Here is a 27364-nt window from a genome sequence, read left to right on the forward strand (position 1 = left end):
TATGGAACAAAGTTTTATGGAGAGATGAGACCAGAATAAACCATTACGAAAATGATGGAAAGCCAGAAGTGTCCATGATCTAAAGTCCCCCCCCCCCCCCCCCACCCCCCCAGCCCCCCCACCCCGCCATCATTTGCGAAATATGGAGGAGGTAAAGTATGTATGGGCATGTATGGCTATATGGCAACCTTCAGGTGCTATTAAACTACTATCATTTGCTGAATAGACGTGAGCATCAGCATACATGTTTGAAACAACATATAAGATAAAGGTTCAGTGACTGGGAAGTTGTGGTATTGCTACACCTTGAAATAACTGATTGTTCAGCTTCATTTTAAGATGATAAACTGGATTGTGCTAGGTTGTATTAAGTTCACATGCTGCCTTACAGTAAAGCTTACTCTGGGGCTCTAGTAAGAAATCTAAGCAAATGTCCTGCCTCTCTCCTTTTCCCATTTACTTGGTCACACAGTAGCTGCCACATTCTCATACGAAGCTTGTCGGCCCTAGCAACAGTAACTATGGTGGGTGGAGCGCCGTGGTATGGTCAACGAACCAATGGGCAAGGGACAAATTTATTACCCTGGATGGAGTTAAGAGCGCGGGCACGTTTGGAGCTGTCACAACGCGTGCACCAGCGAAGAAGAGCGCGCATGCATCTAGCCTGCTGTTGCGAGGGGGGAAAGTATCGTGAGCGAGCGCGCAGACAAGCTGGTCTGAAGGGTAGGCACGTCACTAGCTGCAGCGAACGAGAGATGCTGAGGGTGACAGGGAGAAGGAGAAAGGGACGATTTTTAAATACATACTGATTAAGCCAGCTGCCAGATTAAATAATAGGAAAAAGGTACTAACCTGACATATTGTGGATAAACCGCGCGCTATGGGATTAATCACAGTGTCACAGTTTTTAATTAAGACGCACATCAGGTATCCTTTTTAACCACACCCGGCTCCTTTTGGATCAAGAATTGGAACAACGAAGGTAGGGTTACTAAGGACTCGGTAAATTATGACATGGGTCCGCAAAGGAAACCGCTGGTGGCAGGCAAGACGCGAGCTTCTTGATATCTGTAGCTAATTAGCTAGTGTTAGCTGGATAGGTAGTAGCTAACCGCGTTGACAACAGAATACATTGAGACACTACGTTGCCAAGGTCGTTTTGTGGAAATAGCGAGCTTGCTAGTTAAACTGTTGACTACATATAGTGCAGAGGTTTCAGCGCAGAAATTGTCTTGCGAATGTAGCTACACGCTGAAGGCTTGTGTGTGCGGGTGCACGCAATCGATTGGAGTCGCGTTAGCTAGCCATGTTGCTAATCCAGAGGAAACGTCGCACGCAGGCATTGCAATGCAGCACAGCCGGCAAGTGATGGGACTCGAGAAAGCCACGGCCACCTCTATGTTTTATGTCATCAAATACGTTTGGTAGAGATGTTACTGAATGTGTGGTGGCCTATGGCAGCCAACGTTACGTATTTCTTGCTTCACGTCAACTGAATCCATAAAACATTGCTAGCTAACTACTAGCGTCGCTAGTAACGTCTGCAAGCTTACTACAAGGAGACCGTTGGCATGCAACTAAGCCAACGATAGCTAGCAACCCAACTAACGTTACCAATGGCTACGCTAATGCCATTCATTATGATGGTATTTATCGACGCTGTCTACAATGGCGTGTATATGAATATATGAAGGTTTAGCCCAGTTGTAGCGAGGCAGAGGGTGAACATTGCTGGTTAGGTATGTTTTTAATGGTAGCAAATGCTGTTGGATCATATCCAATTATCCAAACAAAACACTGATACAACGTGGGGCCCATTTGTTCGCGTAGTTTTTAAGCTTAATAGCTACGCCACTAATCTAACCTTATCGGTCAAATGTTTGGTAATTATCAAGGAAATTGCTAATATAATCTGAACCACGATAGTCTTTTTTCGGAAATAGAGATTTCAGCTAACGCTAGCTAGCACGGTTAGCTTTCTGGATAATTTTCATTGTCAAAACATCCTGCAAACTGCACTGTTGATGGCTTCTGACTAAAAGATAGCTAAACGTTGTTATTATTTGTACAATTATTTTATTCGTCAGTGTTAACTGTCTATTTTAAAATGTTCGACTGAGGAGGCGTGAACACTACACGAGGCCTAAACCATCTTGGCGTATTTAACATGAGTGAAAATACGATTTCCGAATATCTTACTAGGGCCAGTATATTCCAATAAATTTTTCTCAGTGCTCGTTTTATTGGTGTCTGTCTTAATTGCTCATATAACGGTAGTCTAACGTAGCTAGCATTGTTTTTTTTTTCTTGTGGAAGTATCGGTTGTTTAAGTACGGGTTTTTTTTTTGCATCGTTATCAATACCAAGACAAGTTTGTCCAACATCAGTGGATACCCCATAAAACGCAAAATGCATTCATTTAATTAGCAAATTTCGTTTATATGAGACCGTGTTGCACGGATATCTTCGTACAAAGCACGAAGTGAAACCCATTGAAGAAAAAAAGTGATGTTTTCCAAATCCAAAATGTTACTATGCCTCGTTTTTATACGTTTGTGTGTTTGGATTGCCCTTGTTGACTGGTTGTATTGTCTAGATTTAAAAAAAAAAACATTTGTTCCCTCAGAATTAAGGGCACATTTAAGATAACATACCTGGATAAAAAACAGTCTGAAGTTATGTCTGTGACTGGAAAGTTGTCCGGGTTTATTTTCTGTAGTATAAAGCTCATTGCAGTACCACAGGCTCTTATAGATAGCATACATGTCAGTGTGAGCTAGCAGTAACAACATATCATGCATTGTGTAGCCAACTGTACTCCCCACAGGTATTGATTAATACTTTTGTATCTGTTAGTCATATTTTTATGATTGCAAGTCATAAACTATGTTTGTTTTTTGAAAATACATGAACATATCTCAAATAACAAAAGTATATTGTCACAAGTTATGTCAGCCGTACAGTGAATGGACTGTCTGGTAATTTATTGTACACTGGATGACAATATTACTGATTGAGCAGCAGTACATGCTATTTGGTTGTTAGGCAGCCATTCCAGCTGTTTAGTTGTTAGGTGTAAGTAAGAACTAGATCGTAGGTAACAGCTTTGGTCACAGTGATTTGTTTGTATTGACCGCATCACCAGCTGACCTCTGACCCCTCACGATGCCCGATCACGATGCTTGGGCCTGTTTCTGCAGTCCTGAGGCCACTGCTGTCAGAGAGAGCTAACTCAAATGGAGTGCACGGAAAACTGCCCCGCCATCATCATAGCAGTGACCAGCTAAACGAAACCATGTGGAGTTATGTACCGCCTTACGCTGAGCGCGTGTATCATTCAGTATTTCTGAGCATCCTGTCAAACCGACTCCCTTTTATGCAATATATACTCCTACAGCGTTTGTCCACAGTCAGTGCCCCCCCCCCCCCCCCCCCCCCCCTCCAAATCTCAGGAAATCTGTTGCTCTGGAGGTGGGATGGTGGCATGTTAATGAATTAGATTAAACAAATGAGAGCCCTGATTAGTGCGTTTGCTTGTTTACACTGCGCTAAGTGCGCTGCTTTTCCTGTTTGCGTGAGCCTGCGTGGTGCTGCAGGAGCTCGATGTCTTGCTGCAGGAGTGTTTGTTTTGGGTGCTGTTCGTCAACGCTCCACGTGTTTTGCAGGTGGAAGCTTCGATGATTTGTGTACAGGGCACGGCGAGGGACAGGGTGCGACTGACACTCAGGTTTTTGTTCTGTTGCTCAGCGGCTTCTCGTGGGAAGCTCAGTGTGCGTCAGGAGACCAGCGATGACAAACAGAAGGGGTGAGATCATCAAGCCAGCAAGGGACAGCAGTGGTCTTCATACAGAGGGAGGGGGTACTTTCTCCTCTTGAATTGTAGCAAGACTCAAGGCAATGACTTTGGCAGTCGGGCCACTCCACCGTGTTCCGACTGTAAGCCTGGTGCAGCGGGTCTGATCCCAGAATTCTTTCTCAGAACACGGGTCCATTGGGCCTGGCTTCAAATACATTGGGCCTGGCTTGAATACATTGTTATTATAATCACTTTAAGAGAGGCCATTATCAGTTCTAGGCAGGGTTTGGAGCTGCTGTCTCCACGGAAGAGAAACTACCAAAAGTGACCTTCAAATTCAGACAGGAAGTTCCCTAAAAGAGAGGAGCGCTGTGTGTGGAATGTCTGTCGTAAGATCAGTGGCAATCCCAGAACTCACAGGATTTGCATCTGTCTGCGACACGTTTAAATGTCACTACGAAAGTAACACACTTCCAGAGGAAGAAAAAAAAAAAAATAGGTCCAGCATTTCCTTACAAAGTCGGATATACAAACAAGCAGGCGATGCTTGCGCACATGGCCGCTGTCCTCGGCGTGACTTCTGAGAAACGGAGCGGTGCAATAGAACACCACGCCGAATTGCTGACGTTTCGGTCGGGTCCAGCGCCGCGATCGGTGTCTGTTCTCTGGCACCGTAGGCATGACGAGTGTGCGTTTCCGTCCTGATTCGTTGTGATGTAATGATTTCTTATTTAGACCATAATTGCCAGAGAGGCCGTAAGGTTTCCTGGAAGTGGTGTATTACCTGGGCTATGCTACCGCGCTCTTGAGAAAGGAAGAATACGTTAACGTGAGTCAGCATAATTTTGTTGCTGTGTCGCTGACAATCTTTTAATGCAAACACGGTAATTTTAAAGATATAACCTGTAATGTTTAGTTTACTGTATATTTGTGTGTCTTTCTCTCCATTGAACATTTAAAAACATCAATTTTTGTGATGTTTAGTTTGGTCATGTTAACAGGGAGGGAGGCTAACTTACTTGACTGAAAATAGAGACTGAAACATCAGTCTGTCTATAGATAGAACCCAGACAAAGAGTCTAATACAAATTTTCCATGCCGCCTTGTCTTGCAGCATTTAGCAAAATGCTATTGAAAGCGTATAGAAAACATGGTTATCCAGAAATTCCTTCAGGTTATTTAGAGTGAAAGAAGTTTTAGAGTTGAATAGCCTCAGTCCCCTCCAGGCTCAAGATTTTAGGGTTAAGTTGTGTATAACACTGGTTCTTAAGCTTTCTAATATTGGGACCCAAATTAGAAATGTAGAAATTTAGTGCCTTTTGGGGACCCATCAAATAGACATACTAGCATAGCCGAGTGGTTTACAGACTCATTCCAGGATCCAGCTCATCCCATTTTGGGTCCCGACTCATAGTTTAATAAACACTGGTGTACAAGAACAGTGGTCTATAGTTGAATGCCGAGATTAATGTTACACAGTCGTCAGTTGCATTTGCTTACATCTATTTTCGATATATTTTCAGGTTCCAGTTTAGATATTAGATTACCTAGGAGATTTGTGTAATTCGGTTTGAAAGAATTTAAGGAACACAAATTGTGCTGCAGAGCTGCAACCATTTGTTTCGCTCCCTGATGTCGCCACGTGCATTACAGGAAGCTTTCCCCAACTTTGAATATTAGATTATTCTAATGCGATTTCTGCTGGCATGCGCTCCGAGGGCAGATATGAGATTAAGGGGATTCAGAAGCAGACGGCCTCGTTTAATGAAGCCGTTCCTGTGATTGACAGTCAGACGCGTGCTGCTGTAAGACGAGGATGAACGTCTTATTCCGTAAATGGCTCAACAGATTCCGCTCCGATTGGCCTGTGTGTTCAGTGAGATGTCTCCTTTGGAGTCCAAGAGTCCACCGTGTTGAGTGTTTGGAGGGAGGGGGGGGTGTTGGTGATGTAATCCTGTTGTCATTCATGCCTACATTCTGAGTTTACTCATTGACCTGTCTTCACATGCAGGGTTTAGAATGCTGAATCAGGAAAAGGAAGGTTCAATTTTAATTGGTGTTTATTCTCTGAAGTTTTCAACATGAATTAACTCAAGCTTCTTGTGAACGAAGATGTTGATGATGTAAGTTTCCCCAGTGCTGCGTTAAAAAAGGTTTTTTTCACAGCAGGGGTCAATGAGACCTCTTTCTGTGGGGGTCAAGGGTCAGGAAGGTGATACAGTGATGACGAGCGGTGAGCAGGGGTCACGGCAGCTGGCTGACAGACAGCTGAAAGGGCTTACCTCGACCTCTCTATGTGGGCTCTTACTAGCATTGGAAATGAACACCAGCCCCCTGCCAAACGCTGGTACATTTTGTCTGTGGCTGGTACATTTTATCTGTGGCTGGTAAGTTTGATCTGTGGCTGGTAAGTTTGATCTGTGGCTGGTACATTTTATCTGTGGCTGGTAAGTTTGATCTGTGGCTGGTAAGTTTGCGTACTCTACCAGCCACTTTGGCAGGTAACCACCCAACTTTTGGAGGTCTTGATAAATATCAAACTGGTAAAAACAGTGAAATTGGCTGGTGAATTTTGGGAGGCACCAGCCCCTGTGGCCAGTGGACTTCCCTGCCCTGTATATTCCATATTATATAGCGTGCAGAGACATTTGAATTGCGGCAGTTGGTGGAAGAGGGAAGCAGTGCAGTGACGGGTTGAGCAGGTTTCGTCTGTAAGCTCCATTGATGCACGCTTGCACGTTGCACAGGTGCAGCAGTCTTGCAGTGACTCTGTGGGCCTGCATCGCATGCACTGCTACGGCATCGCATGCACTGCTGCGGCCCGTGCTTATGCAGACTGCTGCGAGGAGCGGCTCGCAGTGAGTAATATTGCAGCAGTAAATTCTCGCCAGTGGCATCTTTATTTGGGGTGCAGCGGCGTTTGGGCTCCTGGTTGAAATATGAAATTCACGCATGGTTCCTCCCCAGTTCCCTGCCATCTCTATCGGTTCCCCTTTACTTTGGCTGAAAATGAAATCCGTGCTTATGGATCAGATGAAAGATGTACCAGCGGTGGCGCTACGTTTATATTGTTAGCCACTTCAGTTATTGAGTTCTGGCTGTTTTAAATAACAGAACGTACAGTCCAGAGTACAGTCCAGTGTGAAATCTGATTTAATAGATACACTCTTATTTGCTGTGTGGAACATTGATATGCATAATGTGACTGTGTATGGATGAGAGTGTGTCATCTCAGCCCAACAAGTATTAATAGGGGGGAAATAGCATGACAGCAGGCCGCATTTTATATGCAGCAATTTGCTGGATTAGTCACTCCGGCCGGCCGCTGAATGCAATGTGAGGAATGGAAGTAGCAGGTGTGTGGGGGGGGGGGTGGTGGGGTTGTCGGGGGGGGTGGGGGGGGGGGCGTCCCATGTGCTGCGACAGGGTGGTGGGCTCTGTACTGCTGTCGCCTCATTCTGTGCTTATGTGGTGGGGGTGGGGGTGGGGGTGGGGGGTGGGTGGCGGGGCGGCCTTGCGTTGCCGCGGCAACGCGTCACAAGGGTGAAGCGTGTCAGGCGCAGGCAGCAGCAGCAGGTGTGGCAGCTGCGTGCGTCGGGGGTCCCGCCCACCAGAAAACCGCCGACTCGGGGGAATCTCAGCGAAGGGGTTGCGCGCCGGTTCAGCTGGTCCACGCCGCTCGGGTCCGGTCTCGCGTCCGGACTTCTGCCCCCGTCTCCGGCTGCTGTTTGCTCACCGGCCGTCGTCCACTCAGCAGGTCAATATGCGTGCCTTTTGACTAGATTATCAATGAGAAATCCGATTTTGGCTCCACGAGGGAGCCGCCGGTGATGAGCAGTCTTGCCCATGCAAGCGTCGCAGTGGTCCTGGTGCAGAAGGGATCATAACCCAGAGAGCTTTTCAAGCAAAGGGCCTGACTGGCCCTCGACTTCACCTTTATCCATCGAGATATGACATGTTATCAGACAAGATAAAGGCCATAGACCTTTGTCTTGTCAGCCAAGGGTCAAGCATGTTTCATTCTGTGTGGGTCACATCCTATGCTTATACATTAAAAACGAACTCACTGAGACTGTGACAGAAGTACTTTGAAAACTTTTAATGAATTAATAGAATACCACAGGCAACAACATGATCAGTTACCTGCATTACAAATGATGACAGACAGCCCAAGGTCTTAGTCTGGATGTCAGACAGTCTGGCATTGACTGACTCAGCTGAAAGTCATATTTTTATCACTAAAGTTTATTCATTTTCTTATTTTAATTTATTGAAAGGATGAGAGCCAATTTTGCGGTGAAAAATTTGTCTTTTATGTGTTAGTGAGTTAAAATTCCTTACTGCACTAGTCATAGATGGACACTTGATTTCTAACTCAACTCGTCTGCAACAAGTCAATAAAAAATAGATGCAAAAAATTTTTTTTTCAGAACACCAAGCTAGTGTTCTAGAACTCCACTGCATTCATAATCATGATCATAAGCGACAAATTAGAATTATTCCTGGAATAAAACGGCGTGGGTTTTCCTAGACTTGGAGTTCCTCGATACTTCAGCAAATTGTTAGCGGGCTCCTGATATTATGCGTTTTGAATTTTAAAAACGCTTTTGATGAAGTACCACACGAGTAAGTCAATATCGGACTGAGACGGTGGGAATTGAAACGTGTCCTCCCGCAGTGTATTCAGATTTGGCTTCAGGGTAGAGTACAAACCCTAACGATAGGAGGAATCGTGTCTGAGCAGCGTTTCTGTGGGAACGGGAGTACCCCAGGGATCAGTGTTGGCACCTTAATAAAGTATCTTCATAAAGACAGTCTGAGCAAAAAATAGTCATGTTTACTGATGACACTAATCTCGTGGGTGTTGCAATCACTTTGGAAATCACACAAGTATTTCAGGAAGAACCGACCAAGAACAAATAGTGGCTGGGCTAGACAATAACAAATGATGTACTGGGTACAAATCAGGGGACATTGTATGACTTTTGGCAGAGCATTTCTTTGGGAATGCTGCCTGGCTGTGGACCTCTCTTTAGTCTCTGAAAAGGAGATCCAGGATTTGTTTGAGGTAAACGTTTGTGCAGTGATTTGGGCGTCCTGAGGTTTTGCAGTGGAAACGGAGCTACGTCTGCGTTTGAAAACACACAAGGTGTTGTTCCGCTCTCGTTTATGGCTAGAAGGTCTGATTTTAGCCTTATGTGCTCCAACCTTCAGAGTTAGATTTTTGTGATGGTAGTTCTTTCTAATTCTGCCCGTCTGAATTCATCTCTAAACATGGAGTCCTATGGGTTTCCGTGGCCTCCGAGCAGAGCTGCGTGCCTGTTTGTGATTGGTCGGCTCGTGGTAAGGACCGGGCCTAGCGCAGCTGCTCTGTTTCGTCGGGTCCGTGAGACTGACGGCTGACCGAGCGGCTGCTCGCTCTGTCCCAGCGCGCGCCGCTCGCGGTGGCTTGTGACGATGTGTAACCATTTGTCTCTCCCCCCCCTCCCCTCCGCCCCAAACCCCCCCCCCCTCCAGTGAGCGTCGCGGGGCCCTGATGCCTGGCCCCGTTCCAGGCTGGTCATCCTAGGGGAAGCTCTCGGTACAGTCGACGCTGCCAGTATGAGCGGGGGAGGAGAGCAGGCTGACATTCTGACCGTGGGCGTTCTGGTTAAGGAGAGATGGAAAGTGGTGAGTGCGGCTCATTTTTCCCCGTTCAACTCTTTCCTTATCCCCTCCATCCCTCTATCTCTCTCGTACTCCTTCTGTCTCCCTCTACCTCTCTCGCTGTCCTTCTGTGTCCCTCTATCTCTCTCACTCACCTTCTGTATACCTCTATAACTCTCTCCCCCTCCCCTTCTGTATCCTTCTATCCCTCTATCTCTCTCAGAACCCTGTACTTGAGACTCTCAACAGACAGAAAGCTAGTTTGGCTAGAGAAGAAAGGCAAGGCATCTTGAAGTGCCACGGCTGTACAACAGTCAGTGGAAGTGGAAGGTTATAGCCTGAAGCCTTCTGTGGTCAGAAATGAAAGGGGACATTGGGAGCATAAATGTTGGAGCGGTGGAGAATGGGAAAGCTAGCACAGCTAATGCTAAACCTTGACCTCACTGGTTTGTCTGACATGAGAAAGAAAAGCCTTAACTTGCTGTAAACTAACAGCGGAATAGAACACGGTGGTCTCAAAGCCAGGGCAGTCAGCTCAGGCAAGGAGCATCTTTCATGATTATAAATCATCCGAAGGTCACTGCTGGATGGAAAAGCCGTTCAATGAAGGCTGTGAAGTTTCAGGCTTGGTCCAGGCTGCACTGTTCATCACCATAGTGATGTTAGTTTACAGCAAGGGGCGACATAGCTCAGGAGGTAAAAGCAGTTGTCTGGCAGTCGGAGGGTTGCCGGTTCGATCCCCACCCTGGGCATGTTGAAGTGTCCCTGAGCAAGACACCTAACCCCTAACTGCTCTGGTGAATGAGAGGCATCAGTTGTAAAGCGCTTTGGATAAAAGCGCTATATAAATGCAGTCCATTTACCATTTACCATCAGGAGAAGCTGAAGAAGCTGAAATGTGCATTCTGCAGTGAATTTGGAAAGTGCGGTTAAAAATACATCCCGACCAGGTCCTGCTGATGTAGGATATGAGCGCACAGTCAGTGAGAAGACCTCGGGGATCCTTGGAGTGGGAGAGACGGGAATGACTGCGGAAAAGCGACGTGTTTCTCGTAAGAAAAACGGCCTGACGATCGGATCGAGTTTCGACCCCCTTGACACAGCTCATGTTTGTCTTTGGAGAACACCCCCCCCTCCCCCCGACCCCTGCCCCTGCCCCTGCCAGGCCTGAAAATGGTTGCCTGCAGGCGGAGAGCGTCATTAGAGGACGAAGCAGGAGCCTTCTGGATTTTCTAAATTACGGATGGGAAACTAATTACCGCTGAGCCAAACTACTGCCATGATGCAATTAAGCAGCGTGCCATTAAAAATATATTTAAGCCCGTCTTTGTGAGAGAGCAGGGCATGCGCTTGTGCTGACACTCCCATTGGACCGGATTTTGTTGAAGCCCGAGGGACTGGACCCGTTCGACCTGTTCCTGAATGAATTTGAGACCAGGATAACAGCTGGGAAGAAATTCAATGCTTTAAAGAAGTACTCAAAGAGGAGGGCTGGATGGCACAACCTGGGTGATTGTGGATAAGAAGAAGAAGAAGAAGCAGCAGATCAGTAAACAAAGCGACAGATTGCGGAGGGAAGACAATGAAAAGCGAAGAGAGGTCAAGAGAAGTGCGAGGAAGATCCAGACGGACCGCCTAGACCAGGTGTGTCCAGTCTTGTCCGAAAAGGACTGGTGTGTGGGTGCAGGTTTGTTATTTTAGCCCAGCACTACGGCACCTGATTCAGCTAATTGACTAATCGTGAGTCTTCAGTCAAGAACCTGATTATTAGAATCGGGTGTCTTGGTACTGGGCTAGAACAAAAACCTGCACCCACATCCGCCCTTTTTTCGGATAAGACTGGGCACCCCTGGTCAAGGCCAGTTTTATATTGGAAAGAATCAGCTGGAATCGATTACCGTTCCTTTTAGCCCAAAAATATGAGCAAACTTACAGGGACAGGAGTGGAGCAGGTAACGAGGCCTCCAGAAGAATGGAAAAGCAATGGCATTGCCTTAAATGAGAAGTGAATTGTTTTCAAAGGTAAAGGCAATGCTAATAACTGGAAGTTACAGAATTTAAGAAAATCATCTGAACAGTTTTTTTTTTCCAGCTGTGGGTTTGAAGAAAAGCATCAAATGACATCCAACTGTGTGGGTAATTTTCCTCTGAAGTTCAGGTGAATGAAAATCACCACAAGTTTGATAGTCTCTAACCGTAGACGGAACAATGAAGGGAAACGTAAGCAGGAAGAAGAAACGGGATTAGCCGGACGTCAATCACAACTGTGGAAGAGTGGGGATTATGCGGAGGACTTAGTGGTCTCATCAGGCCAACGGGAAGATACCCCCCCCCCCCCACCACCACCCCAACAGTGCTCAGTGAAAAGGGGCTGGTCTTAATGAAAACAGTAACCAAGCTGAGCTGGATACTGGACTCTCTGTTCTCTGTGCATCGGTACAACATTCTCCGCTGTGATCTGGCACCTCCGGTTCTTCATTTAGCGGCTTCGCGGTATTCAGCAGCGGCAGCCGTTGCCCCCCCCCCCCCCCCCCCCCCCCCCAGTCCTCGCTGACTGGGCTTCTTGCGCAGTAGTCACTGTCCTGGGTGTCCACCCTCACTTCCTGTGGGAGGAGGGTTGCGTAACTCTGTGGTTAATCCCTGGAGCTGATTTGCTGTCACTGAGTCATAAGAATGAAAGGGTGGGGGGGGGGGGGGGGGGGGGGCGGAGTGATGGAGGAGGAAGAGTGGGTGGGGTGGTATGGGGGTGAGCAGATGGAGGGGGAGAAGGTAAAGGAGGTGGGGAATTATCAAATATCCGAGCCTTTTACAGTAAACGTACACATCGTTTGTGGTACCGATTTAAATTTAAGACCTGTAGTGCTTTTATACTGGTAGGAAGGCATCCCTGCTTCCTATACTGCCATAATTCTTTAGTGTGTAAAATGACATCCACCCAAAAGGACAAAGTGGGGTCCAGCCTTCCCCTATGGAAAGCCTCCACCCCTCTCCTGTCCTGGCTCACGCCGTCACTCACCCAAACCCCCCCCCCCCATGTTCCCCCTCCAGCTCAAGAAGATCGGGGGCGGCGGATTCGGGGAGATCTACGAGACCCTGGACCTGCTGACCCGGGTCAGCGTGGCCCTGAAGGTGGAGTCGGCGCAGCAGCCCAAGCAGGTTCTGAAGATGGAGGTGGCGGTTCTGAAGAAGCTGCAAGGTAAGAGATGAGAGTGCCCTTCTTTCGGTTGCCATGACTACCTGACGCACGCATCACAGAAGGAACGCATGGTGAACATTCTTTGTTTTGATCGTTATGTCAGCCTATCAGACATTCACCTAATACTGTGCACTTCCTGTAGGGGGAGGGTGTAAACCCCCAGCCTCTCACAGGTCTGGGGTGGAAGGTCAGGAGAGAGAGAGTAGGGTGCTGATTGAACTACAGGCAGGAGAGAAAGAGAGGGGGATAAATGGAGGAGGAGAGAAAGGAATTTTGATGGCACTGGAGTGCGAGGCTGTGCTTCAGGGGTGAAAGTACTTTCTCCTGATCTCCGATCCTGTGCAGGAGATCAACAGAGCAATTAGGAGGGTCCCTCTAGGGACACTTCTCTCATTTCCTCCACCCCCTCCTTCTGTCCCTGCCTGTGCTGTGCTGTGCTGGTGTAAAGTCAATGCAGGGGGGCGGCGTTTGTTCTGTAATGGCCGTGTGTTTGAGGACCATGGCTCTGCTGCTTCCTGAGGGAAGTGGGTGGAACCTGAGAATGCTGCTCCGCTGTTGAGAAGCACCAGCACGGAGGCCGCCCTCCTCCAACCTCCACCCCCCACCCCCCCCACACGGGACAGGAAAGCATGGGACACAATGGGTCCCTGCTGCCTGCCTTTTTCAGTTCATTTAACTTTTCTGAATGATTATTTTTCTCTTTATTATTACATGCGAAATGCTAAATTGCCTGTTCCTTGACCGTAGGTCGTGTACGACAGTATGCGTGACATTGGGATTTTGTGATTATTATGATGCTTGTGTGGGTGGGTGGGTGCGCCTGGTGTTCCCTGTGTGGAGTTTGGGTACACTCTGTGCTGGTCCCAGTCTCATTTAAATTTAAATTTGTACTGTGGACTCATGGAGGCTGCCTCAGTGAAGAGGAGCTTCTGTTTTCAGTGCATGACCTACCCTCCACCCTGTAGTGTATGATCTACCCTCCACCCTGTAGTGTATGATCTACCCTCCACCCTGTAGTGTATGATCTACCCTCCACCCTGTAGTGTATGATCTACCCTCCACCCTGTAGTGTATGATCTACCCTCCACCCTGTAGTGTATGATCTACCCTCCACCCTGTAGTGCATGACCTACCTTCCACCCTGTAGTGTATGATCTACCCTCCACCCTGTAGTGCATGACCTACCTTCCACCCTGTAGTGTATGATCTACCCTCCACCCTGTAGTGCATGACCTACCCTCCACCCTGTAGTGTATGATCTACCCTCCACCCTGTAGTGTATGATCTGCTCTCCACCCTCTCTCTCTCCCTGTAGTGTATGATCTACTCTCCACCCTCTCTTTCTCCGTAGTGTATGAACTACCCTCCACCCTCTCTCTCTCCCTTTAGTACATGACCTTCCCTCCACCCTGTAGTGTATGCTCTACCCTTCACCCTGTAGTATATGAACTACCCTCCACCCTTTCTCTCTCCCTGTAGTGTATGTACTGCCCTCTACTCTTTCTCTCTTCCTGTAGTGTAGGATCTACTCTCCACCCTCTCTCTCTCCCTGTACTGCGTGATCTAGAACACGGGAGTCCGATCTTATCTGAAAGGGGCCGATGTGGCTGCATGTTTTTGTTCAAGCCCAGCACTACGACACCTGAGTCTGCAAATCCTGACTAAAGACCACGATTAGTTAATCAGCTGAATCAGGTGTCGTAGTGCTGGGCTAAAACGAAAACCTGCACCCACACACCGGCCCTTTTCGGATAAGATGGGACAACCCTGATCTAGATCTGCACCCTACCCTCTCTCTCCCCCTGCTTGCGTGATGTCACTCTGAGGGGTGGTCAGCTGACTCTGCCACGCTGGCGGATCAGGCCAATCAGAGAGTCAGGCTCTGCGTGCTTTATTCCTCGTTTCCCCAGTTTTTACCCTCAGCAGACACTGACCTGCTGTCACACCGCATTGCATCAGAACGCTCACCCACCACCAGGCTGACAGCCCATTGCTCACGTCAGGCGGCCATTTTATATCTGTCCGACACCTGTCCGTCATCTTTTAGCATTTATTGGGTGAGCGGCATGTAATCTTTTGTGACAGGTGAGCCTGGTGGATTCATTGGGCCAGTATCAAATATCTGCAGATGTTTGCTTTTACCTGTGGCTTCTTTTTTACTTCTGGCTTCTTTTATTGGTGGGGTGGGGGAACTTGCAGTAGAATTCTTATTCAGTGCAAGAGGACAGGCAAATGTAATCAAAGACCAGTATCTCGAGTGAATGCTCTCCTACGGTTTTGGGTACCTGGTTGTCATGTGCCAAGTAGGAGTGGTTCCTAAGGTGCAGTTGTAAATCGCAAAGATACTGACAGTTCTGTTTGAATGGCATTGCTTGGGTTGTGTTGCCAATGATAGAATTCATCATCAAACACACACACACACACACACAAACCTTTTTAACATCCATAAAAAATTGGCTGTGGCTTTTGAGTTTTTATTCTGCTCTCTGTGTCCTTTTTATCTTTTTTTTTTCTTCTCCTCTTTTCTCTCCCATGTCTGATTCCCAGCTCCGCTGCTCATATTTATTCTGGTTATCACCTTGCTTTTCTCATCTTTTCTCTGTGTTACTTTTCGCTCCCTCTGTACCTGTCTCTCCCACATTCCGTGTGAGGTGCAGAGTGGAGCTGCTGTTAAAGGAAGCGGGTGGGGGGGGGGGGGGCGAGGAGGGGGGATGTCCTGTTTCTCTGCAGTTCACTGCTGAAGCCCTGACTGAAGCTCTAGAGTCGGGGCAGCCGGCCCTGCGGGGCCCCAGAGGATCAGGGCAGCTCTAAGCAGGCCCAGTAAACCTGGGGCTGGGCCTTGCCAGGCATGGTTTAGCCTGGCTTGACATGGCCTAATCTGGCTGGGCTTGGTTGGGCCGGGATGGGGCACCAGAGAGGCAGGGGGAGGGGAACGGGGACATGACCAAAACGCAAGAGAAATACTATATACTTACCCATTTTTCTTTCTCTCCTTATACTTTTCTTTCTCTCCCTGTCCTTTTCTTTCCCTCCATCAGGCAAAGACCACGTGTGTCGTTTTGTGGGGTGCGGCCGCAACGATCGCTTCAACTACGTGGTGATGGAGCTGCAGGTAGGGGGCAATAGAGAGTACAGGTTCAGACCTCTTTTCCCATCGACTGTGTTTATAATGTGCGAGTGAAACTGGTGGGTAAAGACAGGCGTTGCAGTTTGTTTTGTGGCCTGACGGGGGCGCTGTGGTCCCGCAGGGGCGGAACCTGGCCGACCTGCGGCGCAGCATGAGCCGCGGAATCTTCTCCATCAGCACCACGCTGCGGCTCGGCCGCCAGATCCTGGAGGCCATCGAGAGCATCCACTCCGTGGGCTTCCTGCACCGAGACATCAAACCAGTGAGAGAGTGGGCCAGCCTGGGGGGGAGGGGGGAGGGGGGAGGGGCTGTAGGCCAAACCAATCAGAGTGGGCCAGCCTAAGTTAAGAAACCATAAGTTCACCTGTGCTTCTCCTGTTCTGTTCCTCCAGTCCAACTTTGCCATGGGCCGTTTCCCCAGTACGTGCCGGACCTGCTACATGCTGGACTTTGGGCTGGCCCGCCAGTTCACCAACTCCTGCCAGGAAGTGCGGCCGGTCAGTATCCCAGCCTGTATAGTGTGTGTGTGTGTGAGACTCTGTGATGCGTGTGTGTGTGTGTGAGACTCTGGGTGTGTGTGACTTTGTGCGTGTGTGTGTGTGACTTTGTGCGTGCGTGTGTGTGTGTGACTGGGTGTGTGTGTGTGTGAGAGAGACTAGGCATGTGTGTGACTCTGTGTGTTTGTGTGTGTGTGAGACTCTGTGTGTGTGTGTGACTTTGTGCGTGTGTGTGCGTGTGTGTGTGTGTGTGTGAGAGAAACTCGGCATGTGTGTTACTCTGTGTGTTTGTGTGTGTGTGAGACTCTGGGTGTGTGTGTGTGTGTGTGACTTTGTGTGTGTGTGTGCGTGTGTGTGTGTGTGTGTGAGAGAAACTCGGCATGTGTGTTACTCTGTGTGTTTGTGTGTGTGTGAGACTCTGGGTGTGTGTGTGTGTGTGTGTGTGTGTGTGTGTGTGTGTGTGTGTGTGTGTGTGTGTGTGTGTGTGTTTGTGTGTGTGTGAGACTCTGTGTGTGTGTGTGTGACTTTGTGCGTGGCAGTTTCAGGCAGTCTGACTGGTGTGTTCTCTCCTGCAGCCGCGGCCTGTGGCTGGGTTCCGTGGGACAGTGCGCTACGCCTCTGTTAACGCGCACAAGAACAAGGTGAACCCCCCCCCCCCACCTCTACTCACACTCTTACTTTCACACCACTCCTCCTCTCTCACCACTCCTGCTCTCTCACCACTCCTCCTCTCTCACCACTCCTGCTCTCCGTCTCTCCCACTTTCCCTCTCCTCCACTCTCCCACTCATTTTCAGTCTTACACTTTCACTCTCGCTCTCATTTTTTTATTTTTACATTTTCACTACTCCTTTCCCTCTCTTTTCTCACCCCCCTTGCACATTCTTTCTCTCTCACTCACTTTCTCACACCTCGCTCGCTCGCTCTCTTTCACTCTCATTGTCTCTCAGGCTCTCTCTCTCTCTCTCTCTCTCTCATACACGCTGGGTTTTGTTCTGTTTTTGTTCTCACCTGCGTTTGGGGTTTGCTGATTCCGCAGGAGATGGGTCGCCATGACGACCTCTGGTCCCTCTTCTACATGCTGCTGGAGTTTCTGGTGGGGCAGCTGCCCTGGAGGAAGATCAAAGACAAGGTAAGCGCCACACACGCACGCACGCACACACACTCACACACACACAAACACGCACCCCCACACACGCACGCACGCACACACACTCACACACACACAAACACGCACCCCCACACACGCACGCACGCACACACACTCACACACACACAAACACGCACCCCCACACACGCACGCACACACACACACACACCTCCACACACACGCGTCCACACACACACGCGCACACCTCCATGCACACACACACGCGTCCACACACACACACACACACACACACACACCTCCACGCACACACACACACACGCGTCGACACACACACACACACACCTCCGCTCACTCGGACAGAGAATCGCTGCCCCCTGCTGGTCGGATGTGTGCAGCGCTAAGCGAGTGCGTTTTGATCCCACAGGAGCAGGTGGGGAAACTGAAGGAGCACTACGACCATCGCCTCATGCTCAAACACATGCCGCTCGAGTTCAGCGTCTTCCTCGACCACATCTGCAGCCTGGACTACTTCACCAAGCCCGATTATCAGGTAGCCAACGCCTGCTTGTGCGTTCATATCTTTATATATTAAAGTATGAACATTGCCCTTCAAAAGTCTGATTGATTAAAGGGATAAACCAACTTTTCTGAAAATTAGCTTTTAGGCTTTTGTTAGCTAGAAGTTAGAAGAGTTCTAAGAAAAATGAGAAGAAAAGATCAATACCAATTTCATCCATGTGCATCCAGTACAAAAATATTTGACAATATCTACGGGCTGCATGCTAACTGCGCTATCTCTATGAATGGCTGCAGACGGAAGCTAAGTTAGCTTTGCTAATTAGTGACTTTAAAGAGCCATTATATATGTCGATCTGAAAGACCCGGCTCAATTCTAGCACAGTTGATAGAGTGGTGTAGTTCAGCTGCATTGTGGGATATTGTGTTTTGGTGTGCTGCAGCTCTTGAGGTCAGTATTCGAGAACAGCATGAAGACCTACAACGTGGTGGAGAACGACGCCTACGACTGGGAGAAGACCGGGTCCGACGGAACGCTGACCATAAACGCCGCGGCGACCACGCCCCAGCACCACACCCGCCTCACCCCGGCCCACATGGGGTAGGTCCCGTTTCGAATAAAGAGTAGAGGAATGTGAGCGCTAGCAGTAGCAGTTAGCAGTTGGTGGAAGAGTATACAGAGAAATGTGAGCGCTAGCAGTAGCAGTTAGCAGTTGGTGAAAGACCAGACAGAGGAACGTGAGCGCTAGCAGTAGCAGTTAGCAGTTGGTGAAAGAGCAGACAGAAGAACGTGAGCCCTAGCCGTAGAAGTTAGCGGTTGGTGAAAGAGCAGGCAGAAGAACGTGAGCCCTAGCAGTAGAAGTTAGCGGTTGGTGAAAGAGCAGACAGAAGAACGTGAGCACTAGCAGTAGCAGTTAGCAGTTGGTGAAAGAGCAGACAGAGGAATGTGAGCGCTAGCAGTAGCAGTTAGCAGTTGGTGAAAGAGCAGACAGAGGAATGTGAGCGCTAGCAGTAGCAGTTAGCAGTTGGTGAAAGAGCAGACAGAGGAATGTGAGCGCTAGCAGTAGCAGTTGGTGAAAGAGAAAACAGAAGAACGTGAGCGCTAGCAGCTCGTTGGAGTGCTAGCAGCCTGTTTGAGTGACGCGGTGTTTGAGTGACGTGGCGTGTAACAGCGGCCCCTCCCTCCCCGCGCAGCATGGCCAACGCGTCGCTGGTGCCGGGGGACCTGCTGAGGGAGAACACGGACGATGTGCTGCAGGACGAGCAGCTGAGCGACGGGGAGAACAACTGCCCCCCCGACCGGCTCCCCGGGTCCCCCGTCCTGCCCCAGCGCCCGCAGGAGCCTGACGTGTGGGAGGAGCTGGACCGCAACCGCAACCGCGTCCGGACCGCCGTCTGGAAGGTACCCGGGGGGCTTACCCAGGGTGCACCGGGGCTCACTGAGACACTGGGGGACTCTGGGAAATGCAGGAACACGCTGATGAACACTGAGAGACGGTTGTAAATGCAGGGATACGCTGAGGCGGTGACTAATTCTGGCGCACGGTGACTAATACTGGGGCATGCTGGGACACAAAGGGACGCTACGATACGCTGGTAATGAGCCACTGGGGATACTGAGGAGACAATGTTGACAAATTAGCTGCGACTCCCAGCGACATTTGTTTAAATAATTTCACTATTTATTGTGGTGTTACCCGGCACACATACACGTGTTGGCACAGTTTCACACTGTTACCCTGTGCTCATACATGTGCTAGCGCAGTTTCACACTGTTACCCTGTGCAAATACATGTGTTAGCGCAGTTTCACACTGTTACCCTGTGCTCATACATGTGCTAGCACAGTTTCACCCTGCTACCCTGCACACATACGTGTGTTAACACACTTTCACATATTGGCACAGTTTCACATGTTAGCAGAGTTTTCGTGTTAGCACAGTTTCACGCTGTTGCCATGACTACGTGTGTTAGCACAGTTTCACACTGTGTTTTCCCTGCCCCAGGCCGCCACGGAGGAGGAGCACAGTCAGAACCAGGGGAACCAGAGCCCGTACGCGGGGCCCAGCCTGGGCTCGCCGGTGCGGGTGCGGTCCGAGATCGTGCCGTCCGACCGGGACGCTCCGCTGCTGAGGAAGCTGAGGAACATCCACAGCTTTGAGCTGGAGAGGAGGCTGACCCTGGAGCCCAAGCCCAGCACCGAGCGCTTCCTGGAGGCCTGGTCAGTCCCCCGCAGCCTGCAGGGCTCTGTGCGCTGCGCAGTCAGGGGCGAAGGGTTCTCTAAGCAGCATTTAAACACATTTACCTCCTCCTTTCTCCATCACCCCTCTCACTCACTCTCAATCTCCTCCTCCTTCTTCTCTTTCTCACTTCTTCTTCCGTTTTCCCCCTCACTCTCCCCTTCTCCCTCTCTCTTTCTCTCCCCCTCCCTCTTTCCCTTCCTCTTTCTGTATCTCTCTCTCTCCCCTTCTTAACTTCCTCTGACTCTCTCGGTTTCTGTCTCTCTCTCTCTCTCTCTCCCCCCCTCCCCCTCCCCTTCCCCCTCTCTCTCTGTATCTCCCTCTCTCTCTCTCCCCCTCTCCCCCTCCCCCTCCCCCTCCCCCTCTCTCTCGGTCTCTCCCTCTCTCTCTTCCCCACCCCCCTCCCCCTCGCTCTCCAGCTCAGGGAAGCAGCAGGATAAAGAGGGCCAGTTGGGCGTGGGCCTGGCCATGCCCGGCGGCGGGCGTGGCGATCGGGTGTGGCAGCTGGACGAGGAGCTGCTGTCGGGCGGCGGGTCGCCCAAGCCGGGCTCCCCGGGCTCGCCGGAGCAAGGGGAGGGCGCGGCCAGCAGCGGTTTCGTGGCGCTCAACCTGAGCTCGGGCCGGCAGGACGTGGACTCGCGCGAGTGGGTGCTGGTGGAGCGCGCCCAGGACCTGCAGGACCTCCGGGCCAGCGGGGGCAGCGGCGCGGGCCGCTCGGCCGGGGCCAAGGCCACCAGCAGCCCGTCGGAGGAGGAGCCCGAGATCCTGCAGCTGGCCGAGGAGCCCAACAGCGGGGAGGCGGGGATGCCCAGCCCCGCGCGGCCCCAGAGGGACGCGCTCGCCCCCCTCGTGCCCAACGCCGGACCCCCCCGGGTGGAGAGGCTGGAGCTCAGCGTGGGTCCGCCCGGGAGCCTGGCCCCCATCACCCCCACCAGCCCCGCGGAGGCCCTGGCCGAGGGCGCGCTCACGCAGGTAACGGGAGCCGTGCGCGTGTGGGCGGGGCATCGGCACTGCTGGGGCCCTGTGGGCGGGGCCAGAATTTATCACATTGTGACATCAGCGCTGCCGGGGACTTGTAGGCGGAGCAGTGAATTTCGCATAGTTGCACGAATGTGGGTCGATCCTTTGAGAATACATTCCCAATGACAGAAAAGGTAGGAAAGTGCTGAGAAAAAGCGAAAAAAGAATCTTTTTCTGCATTTGCTTCATTTTGGCTCATTGCTATTTCTGCTACTTATGATTTTGTTTTTTAAAATCATCGCTCTGATGCTTTTTACATTTTTTAAAAAAATGATTGGTTTTTTGGTTTATATTTCAGCACCCACCCCTGAATGACCTCTCACCTCACTTCACAAAAACGCCTCTCCCCTGCCACTTCCTATGAATACAACACAGCCCCAACAAAGACCTGCTGACGTTATTTTCTTAAACTTCTTTTTTTGACAGACCTTGATTAATCCGTCCCTCCATTGCAGATTTCACTCCTGGACAGGAAGACATTCAAACCTTAAATCTCTCTGCTTCCTCACTCTTTCCCTCCACTCAGAAGACTCACACTCTTCGGTTCCTTAGAAAGGTCTATATACATAGCTCCATACATATGGCCTTTTCATAAGCCTGTCTGAATAAGTCTGCCAAATGAATAAGCAATAAGCAAGACTCCAGCCTCTGCTTGGCATAAATCTAATATTAAAAATTAAATTAGCTGGCAAATGAAAGATTGCTTTGGTTTGAAGTATCTGTCTGGTTATACATTCTTTTTTTATGGGCCGGAGCTGTAGGAAGCAGTGATGGGCCACTGCTAATGAGAGGAAGGCCCTTCAGAAACCGTTTTTTAAATGGCTGCTGTCTGAAATTTAAAGTGTAAGAGACTGGATATTAGTTGTTCAGGCCATGAACCCACAGTCGTGACCAACTCACTGACCAATCAGCTTCCCCCGTGCCCGACTTCCCCCCTCCCTGCATAATACAGTAACTTAACAGAAACAAGGAAACAGTATTCTGGGTGGAGAAAAAAAAGCCTGACAGTGTAGTAGAGTGCAGGAACTGCTGCTGCAGAACCACACGCTCTGAAGCCATGCAGGCGCATGCTCGGGTCCCCGCTGCTGCAGCTGCAGGAGGGCGCATTTTCTGCTGCGTCCGCAGCGCTCGTGCGGCCGGTGCAGCCCCGCAGGTCTGGGGCGGGGTAGGGGGGTGGGAGTCAGTGGGGGGGGGGGAGGGAAACGCTGAGCTCATCACTAATCCTACTTCCGCGCGTGAGCTGCTGCTGCTGCTGTCGGGTTCTCCTGAAGGTTGCGGCGTGTCACCTAATCGCGCAGTTTGCCCTCGTTCAGCGTGTCGGTCGAGCGGCGGTACAGCGGCGGCGATGCTCGCGGGAGGAATTCCCAGCAGGCCTCTCTCTCTCTCTCCGCCACGCCGTGCTCTTTTAATCGCTGTCCTCTCTTCTGCACGCGCTCGCCGTCTCCTGGGCCTGCAGCAGAGCCCGTCCCTGCTCCCTCCCCCTGACTCTGCCTGCGTACGGTCTCCCCCCTCCGTGCGGGCCGGGGGCTCACCGTGGACTCCTCTTCCTTTGTTCTTTACTTTTGTGTTCTGCGTATTTTGATTAAGCTAATGTTTCATAAGCGTACGTAGCGAGCTCCATTAAACCACTTAGTTAATTCATCCTGACCCGGCCTGCTTTGATTTCATTGCTTTTCCGCGGCTTGCTAGAATGGGCCTACTTTGCATATTTTGTGTGGCTGCGCGGAGCTTTTATCGTCCTGCAGATACTTAGGGTGATTTTGATTGGCTGCTTGGTAATGGTGCCTCTGGGTATACACGAACATGAGCTAAACCATGTTCGTGGCCATTTGCATAATTAGAGGAAAACGTCTTTGGTGGATTTCAGATTACTGTTTTAATTTGGACAAGGACGTTAAAACCAATCGAACAAGGCACCGCTGATTCCAGACTCATTTTATAAATTAGAGAAGGATATTTAGCAATAATAGGTTAATATGTGAGAGGTTAGTCTACGAGTGGAGTATATTTTTGCATTAAAGAGTGTAAATTACCCTTTACTTCCGTTCTGTTTACTTATGCTTTTAATTTAAATAATTACAGTACTATCACTGACTTCAGTTTGAACATTTTTTTCAACAAAAAAAAAACAAAACACCCCAAAAAATCATTTAAAATGCCCATTGCACATTGGTGCTAATCCAGACCAGCCCAGGGTAGCCCCATTGAGATGTCAGTGTTGCGGTGCGTGGGGGTGTGTGTGCAGTTAGGGCCTGCGGATGGAGAATGCTGGGGGTGTCACACTCATGAGGCCTGTGTCCCTTCAGACACCCCCCCCCCCTCCCCAGCCCCACCGAACAAACAGCCTAAAGACTTCCACATGCTTCAAACCAGCCTGGTTTATTTTATCCAGTCTTCCTCATATCTCTGCTTTGTGTCCTTTCTTCACCCCCTCTGTTGGAAAGCCAGGAGAGGACACGGGGAAGGGGTGCAAAGGGTGAAAATAAGCGATTGAAACGAGCCCTGTGTGTCTTTATAATCGCGATGCTCAGAGTCAAACAAAAGCGCATATTGGAGAACACATCCAGACAGTTTTTCTTCTTCTTCTCTTTACTGGTGGTTGGCAAGCGACATTTCAGAACTTGCAGACCACCTGTAACCCCTGCCCATTGTAAACCTGGCCAGTCGCTGCGGAATGTGGACGTGGACTTCGAAAGTTATTTCGGACGCAGACCCCCTATCCCCCCCCCCCACCCCCACCCATCCGACGTTCCGAACAGCAGTTCTTTTTGAAGCATGCGGAAGCCTTAAATCTATGCTGGTGTTTCTCCACCCTGCCCCCCCCCCCCCCCCCCCCATCCTCCTCCTCCTCCCATCTCGCAGCTCCCCACCTCTCCTCCGTCCCTGCCTGAGGAGCTGGTGGCCCGGACCTCCAGCCCCCTCCTCCGCTCCCCGAGCCCGCACACGCCCCTGACCACCCTGTCGGACCCCCTGCACCAGCGCCCCCCCGGCCTGCGCCGCAGCCAGTCGGCCGAACCGGGCGCCCCGCCCCGCGCCCGCTCCCCCGGCCAGCGGAAGCTGCCCGCTATTCCCGCCGGCGCCGCCAACGCCAAGTTCCCCTCTGTCATACGCATCACCCGCGCCCAGCTGCAGCAGGTGAATACCCCTACCCCCCCCGCCCCCGAACCCCCCCCTTCAAAACACGCTGCACCTGAAATACCTACAACACCCCCCTCCCCTTACCTCCCACCTCCCACCCCAACAACATCCTGTTTTAGGTTTTTGTATTTTTATTTTCATTTTTTCTATTTTCTTATGTCGTCAGTTTTTATGTTTTTTTTTTTTGTTTGTTTGTTTTGGTTTGTGGGTTCCATGCCTTCCCCAGTCCCTCTGGCAGCTCTGGATCAGAGCAGGGAACTCTGGGACTGTGCAGTTCTGAGCATGCTCAGATGTGATCAGCTGTAAGAGCTGAAGTGGGCAGTTGTGTTGTGTGTGTGTGTGCATGTGCTGTGTGCGTGTGTGCCGTGGTTGTGTGTGTGTGTGCATGTGCTGTGTGTGTGTGTGCCGTGTTTCAGGTGGAGTCATGGTTACTGGAACCATGGTGAATTGTCCTGTTGATGGTTTGTTCCCTTTGTCACTGGTCCCTGCCTTTCTCCATCTCCATCTATCTCTCTTTCCCTCTTTCTCTCCCCCTCATCCATACCTCTCTCTCTGTCTCTTTGTTTCTCACCATAAACCCCCCTTCCCCACCCAAGCCCCGTGTGTAATCCAGAGAGCTGTGGTATACATTGATGTAATATTCACCTGACATTTTTTGAATTCTCTCTTTCTCTCCCACCCGCTCCCTCCCTCCATCCCTCCCTCCCCTCTCTCTCTCTCTCTCCCCCTTCCCTCCCTCCCTCTTCTCTCTCTCTCCCCCTCCCTCCCTCCCTCCCTCTCTCTCTCTCTCTCTCTCTCTGTAGCTGACAGCGCAGCGCCCGTCCATGCTCTCCTCCCAGTCTGCCTCAGACAGTGTGCCACAGTGCCTCCTGCTGGAGAAGCGTAACGAAGCGGACGCCCAGCCCCTGGACGACACCGCCGACATACAGTCTCCGCAGGAGCGCCCCCTGCAGGCCGGCAGCCCCACGGAGCTGCCGGGGGAGGGGCTGCTGAACGGAGCCCCCGTAGAGAAGGCGGTCAGCCCCGTGGCGGCCAGCCCAGTGCCAAGCCTGCAGTCTTCGCCGAAATCGCCCCGATCGCCCCGCTCCCCTCGCTCGCCCCGCAGCCCCGTCTTCGCCAACGGCCACCTCTCCCCCCTGGCGGAGGCGTCCGGGGGCGGCAGCCCGCCCCTCCCCGAACTGAAGGACCCCGAGAGCGACTCGGGCTATCCGGACCGCTCCACCGAGCCCAACCAGCACACCCTGGAGGAGGGGGCGGACCGGACCCCGGCGGAACGCTCCGCCCCCTCCGCCTCGTCCCCGCCCCCCGGCTCGCGCCGGGACCCTGCCCGGCGGCTCAGCCGCATCCCCGTCCTGGAGCCCGCCCACCTGCTGGACGCCCCGCCCCCGGGCTCGGCCAAAGAGAAGCTCCTCCAGAAGAAGGCCCACCACCACGGGCCCGCGCCCCCCTCCCCGTCCCTCTCCTCCGACAACCGCGCCCCGGCCGCCCCGCTGCCCCGCGACCAGCTGTCCTCCGCCTCCGACCGCTCCCAGGACGACGAGTCCTACCTGGGGTCCCGCTCGGACCGGCAGGGCGACGACGCCCCCTCCCTCTCCTCCTCGTCCAGCCCGCTGTCCCGCAAGAGCAAGATCCCCCGCCCCGTGGCGCCCGTGCCCGCCCCCGAGCAGCTGGCCACCCAGTTCCTGCCACGCCCACCGCCCGGCAAGCCGCCCAGCCGCCCTGCTGTGGAGGGCAGGTACGTGTTACTATAAACCCCGCCCACTTTTCCTGCGTGGTCACATGCTTCACTATAAACCCCGCCCACTTTTCCTGCATGGTCACATGCTTCACTATAAACCCCGCCCACTTTTCCTGCGTGGTCACATGCTTCACTATAAACCCCGCCCACTTTTCCTGCATGGTCACATGCTTCACTATAAACCCTGCCCACCTTTCCTGCACGGTCACATACTCTTCACTATGAACCCCGCCCACTTTTCCTGCACGGTCACATACTCTTCACTATAAACCCCGCCCACTTTTCCTGCACGGTCACATACTCTTCACTATAAACCCCGCCCACTTTTCCTGCACGGTCACATACTCTTCACTATAAACCCCGCCCACTTTTCCTGCACGGTCACATACTCTTCATTATAAACCCCGCCCACTTTTCCTGCACGGTTACATACTCTTCACTGTAAACCCCGCCCACTATTCACAACCTCAACCAATTGTATACCTGTAACCAGCTGCATACCTGCAGCATATAATCGGTCTTCCCTTAAAGGTGAAGGAGTTTATGTTTACAAATGATTCAAAACACCAATCCAGACTGAGAGACACAGGGACGTGGTTGAATAGAGAGGGAGTCGAACTTATTTCCCATGACAACAGGAAACACTGCCATGAGCTGTCTGAGATTGTGTGTAAGTGGGCGTGTCCCTGGCATGCCTGCCCTCGTTACCGGGTGGCAAGGGTGTCATGGCGACCGTCAGGGTTCTGTGTCTGTGTAGCGGTGAGTAGGACCGTGCGGTTTAATGGTCTGACCGTGGTTCCCATCACTGCCCCCCCCCCCCCCCCGACGTGTCTCCCCTCCAGGCTGCGCCGGTACCGGATCCGGGCCGGCAGCACCAGCGACGCGGACCTGATGACCTGCCTGGCCCAGCTGATGCACGGCGGGTCGGGCGTGTCCCGGGCCCGGGGCTCCGCCCACCTGCGGTCGCCGCAGCACCACGGCGGCGCGCGCATGCCGCCCAACAGCCCGTCCACGCCGCACCGCAGCTCCAGCGCGTCGCCGCGCAGCTCGCCCTCCCTGCAGCGCTCCGTCAGCTCCTCCCCCTCCCGCCACGAACACAGGGGCGGTGGCGGCTGCTGCCAGGGGCGGAGCCGCTCCCCGCCCAGCTTCTCCGGCTCCCCGCCGCTGCGCCGCGCCTACCCGCAGGAGACCTGCTGCAGCCGGCAGGCCCGCGCCGGCTCCTTCCACACCGCGCGCGGCAAGACCTGCAGCCGCGAGGGCAAGTGCCCCAGCAAGCTGAGCAGATAGTGCCCCCGCGTCCCCGCGCCCCCACGCCCCGCCCCGTGCCCCCACACCCCGCCC

At 51.6% G+C, this 27364-nt stretch overlaps 1 protein-coding gene across 3 annotated transcripts; it reads left to right on the plus strand.

Annotated features, from left to right (window-relative positions):
• The first annotated feature begins 625 nt into the window (after positions 1–625).
• On the plus strand, positions 626–27330 carry ttbk2a (tau tubulin kinase 2a). Of its 3 annotated transcripts, none has more exons than XM_035385599.1 (16): positions 626–723; positions 9314–9466; positions 12491–12638; positions 15677–15750; positions 15887–16027; positions 16158–16262; positions 16838–16903; positions 17301–17393; positions 17797–17922; positions 18332–18489; positions 19083–19290; positions 19894–20108; positions 20547–21099; positions 24010–24282; positions 25089–26020; positions 26866–27330. In XM_035385599.1, exons 2-16 carry the CDS (start codon positions 9398–9400, stop codon positions 27308–27310), a joined length of 3606 nt encoding a protein of 1201 aa, XP_035241490.1. In that variant the 5' UTR covers positions 626–723; positions 9314–9397; the 3' UTR covers positions 27311–27330. The 3 variants fall into 3 exon arrangements, with proteins under 3 accessions (XP_035241490.1, XP_035241482.1, XP_035241499.1); XM_035385591.1 differs by lacking the exon at positions 626–723 and adding an exon at positions 730–982; XM_035385608.1 differs by lacking the exons at positions 626–723; positions 24010–24282 and adding an exon at positions 730–982.
• Positions 27331–27364: the final 34 nt, after the last annotated feature.

This window comes from Anguilla anguilla, chromosome 1 (genome assembly GCF_013347855.1).
Source record: "Anguilla anguilla isolate fAngAng1 chromosome 1, fAngAng1.pri, whole genome shotgun sequence".
Taxonomy (NCBI): domain Eukaryota; kingdom Metazoa; phylum Chordata; class Actinopteri; order Anguilliformes; family Anguillidae; genus Anguilla; species Anguilla anguilla.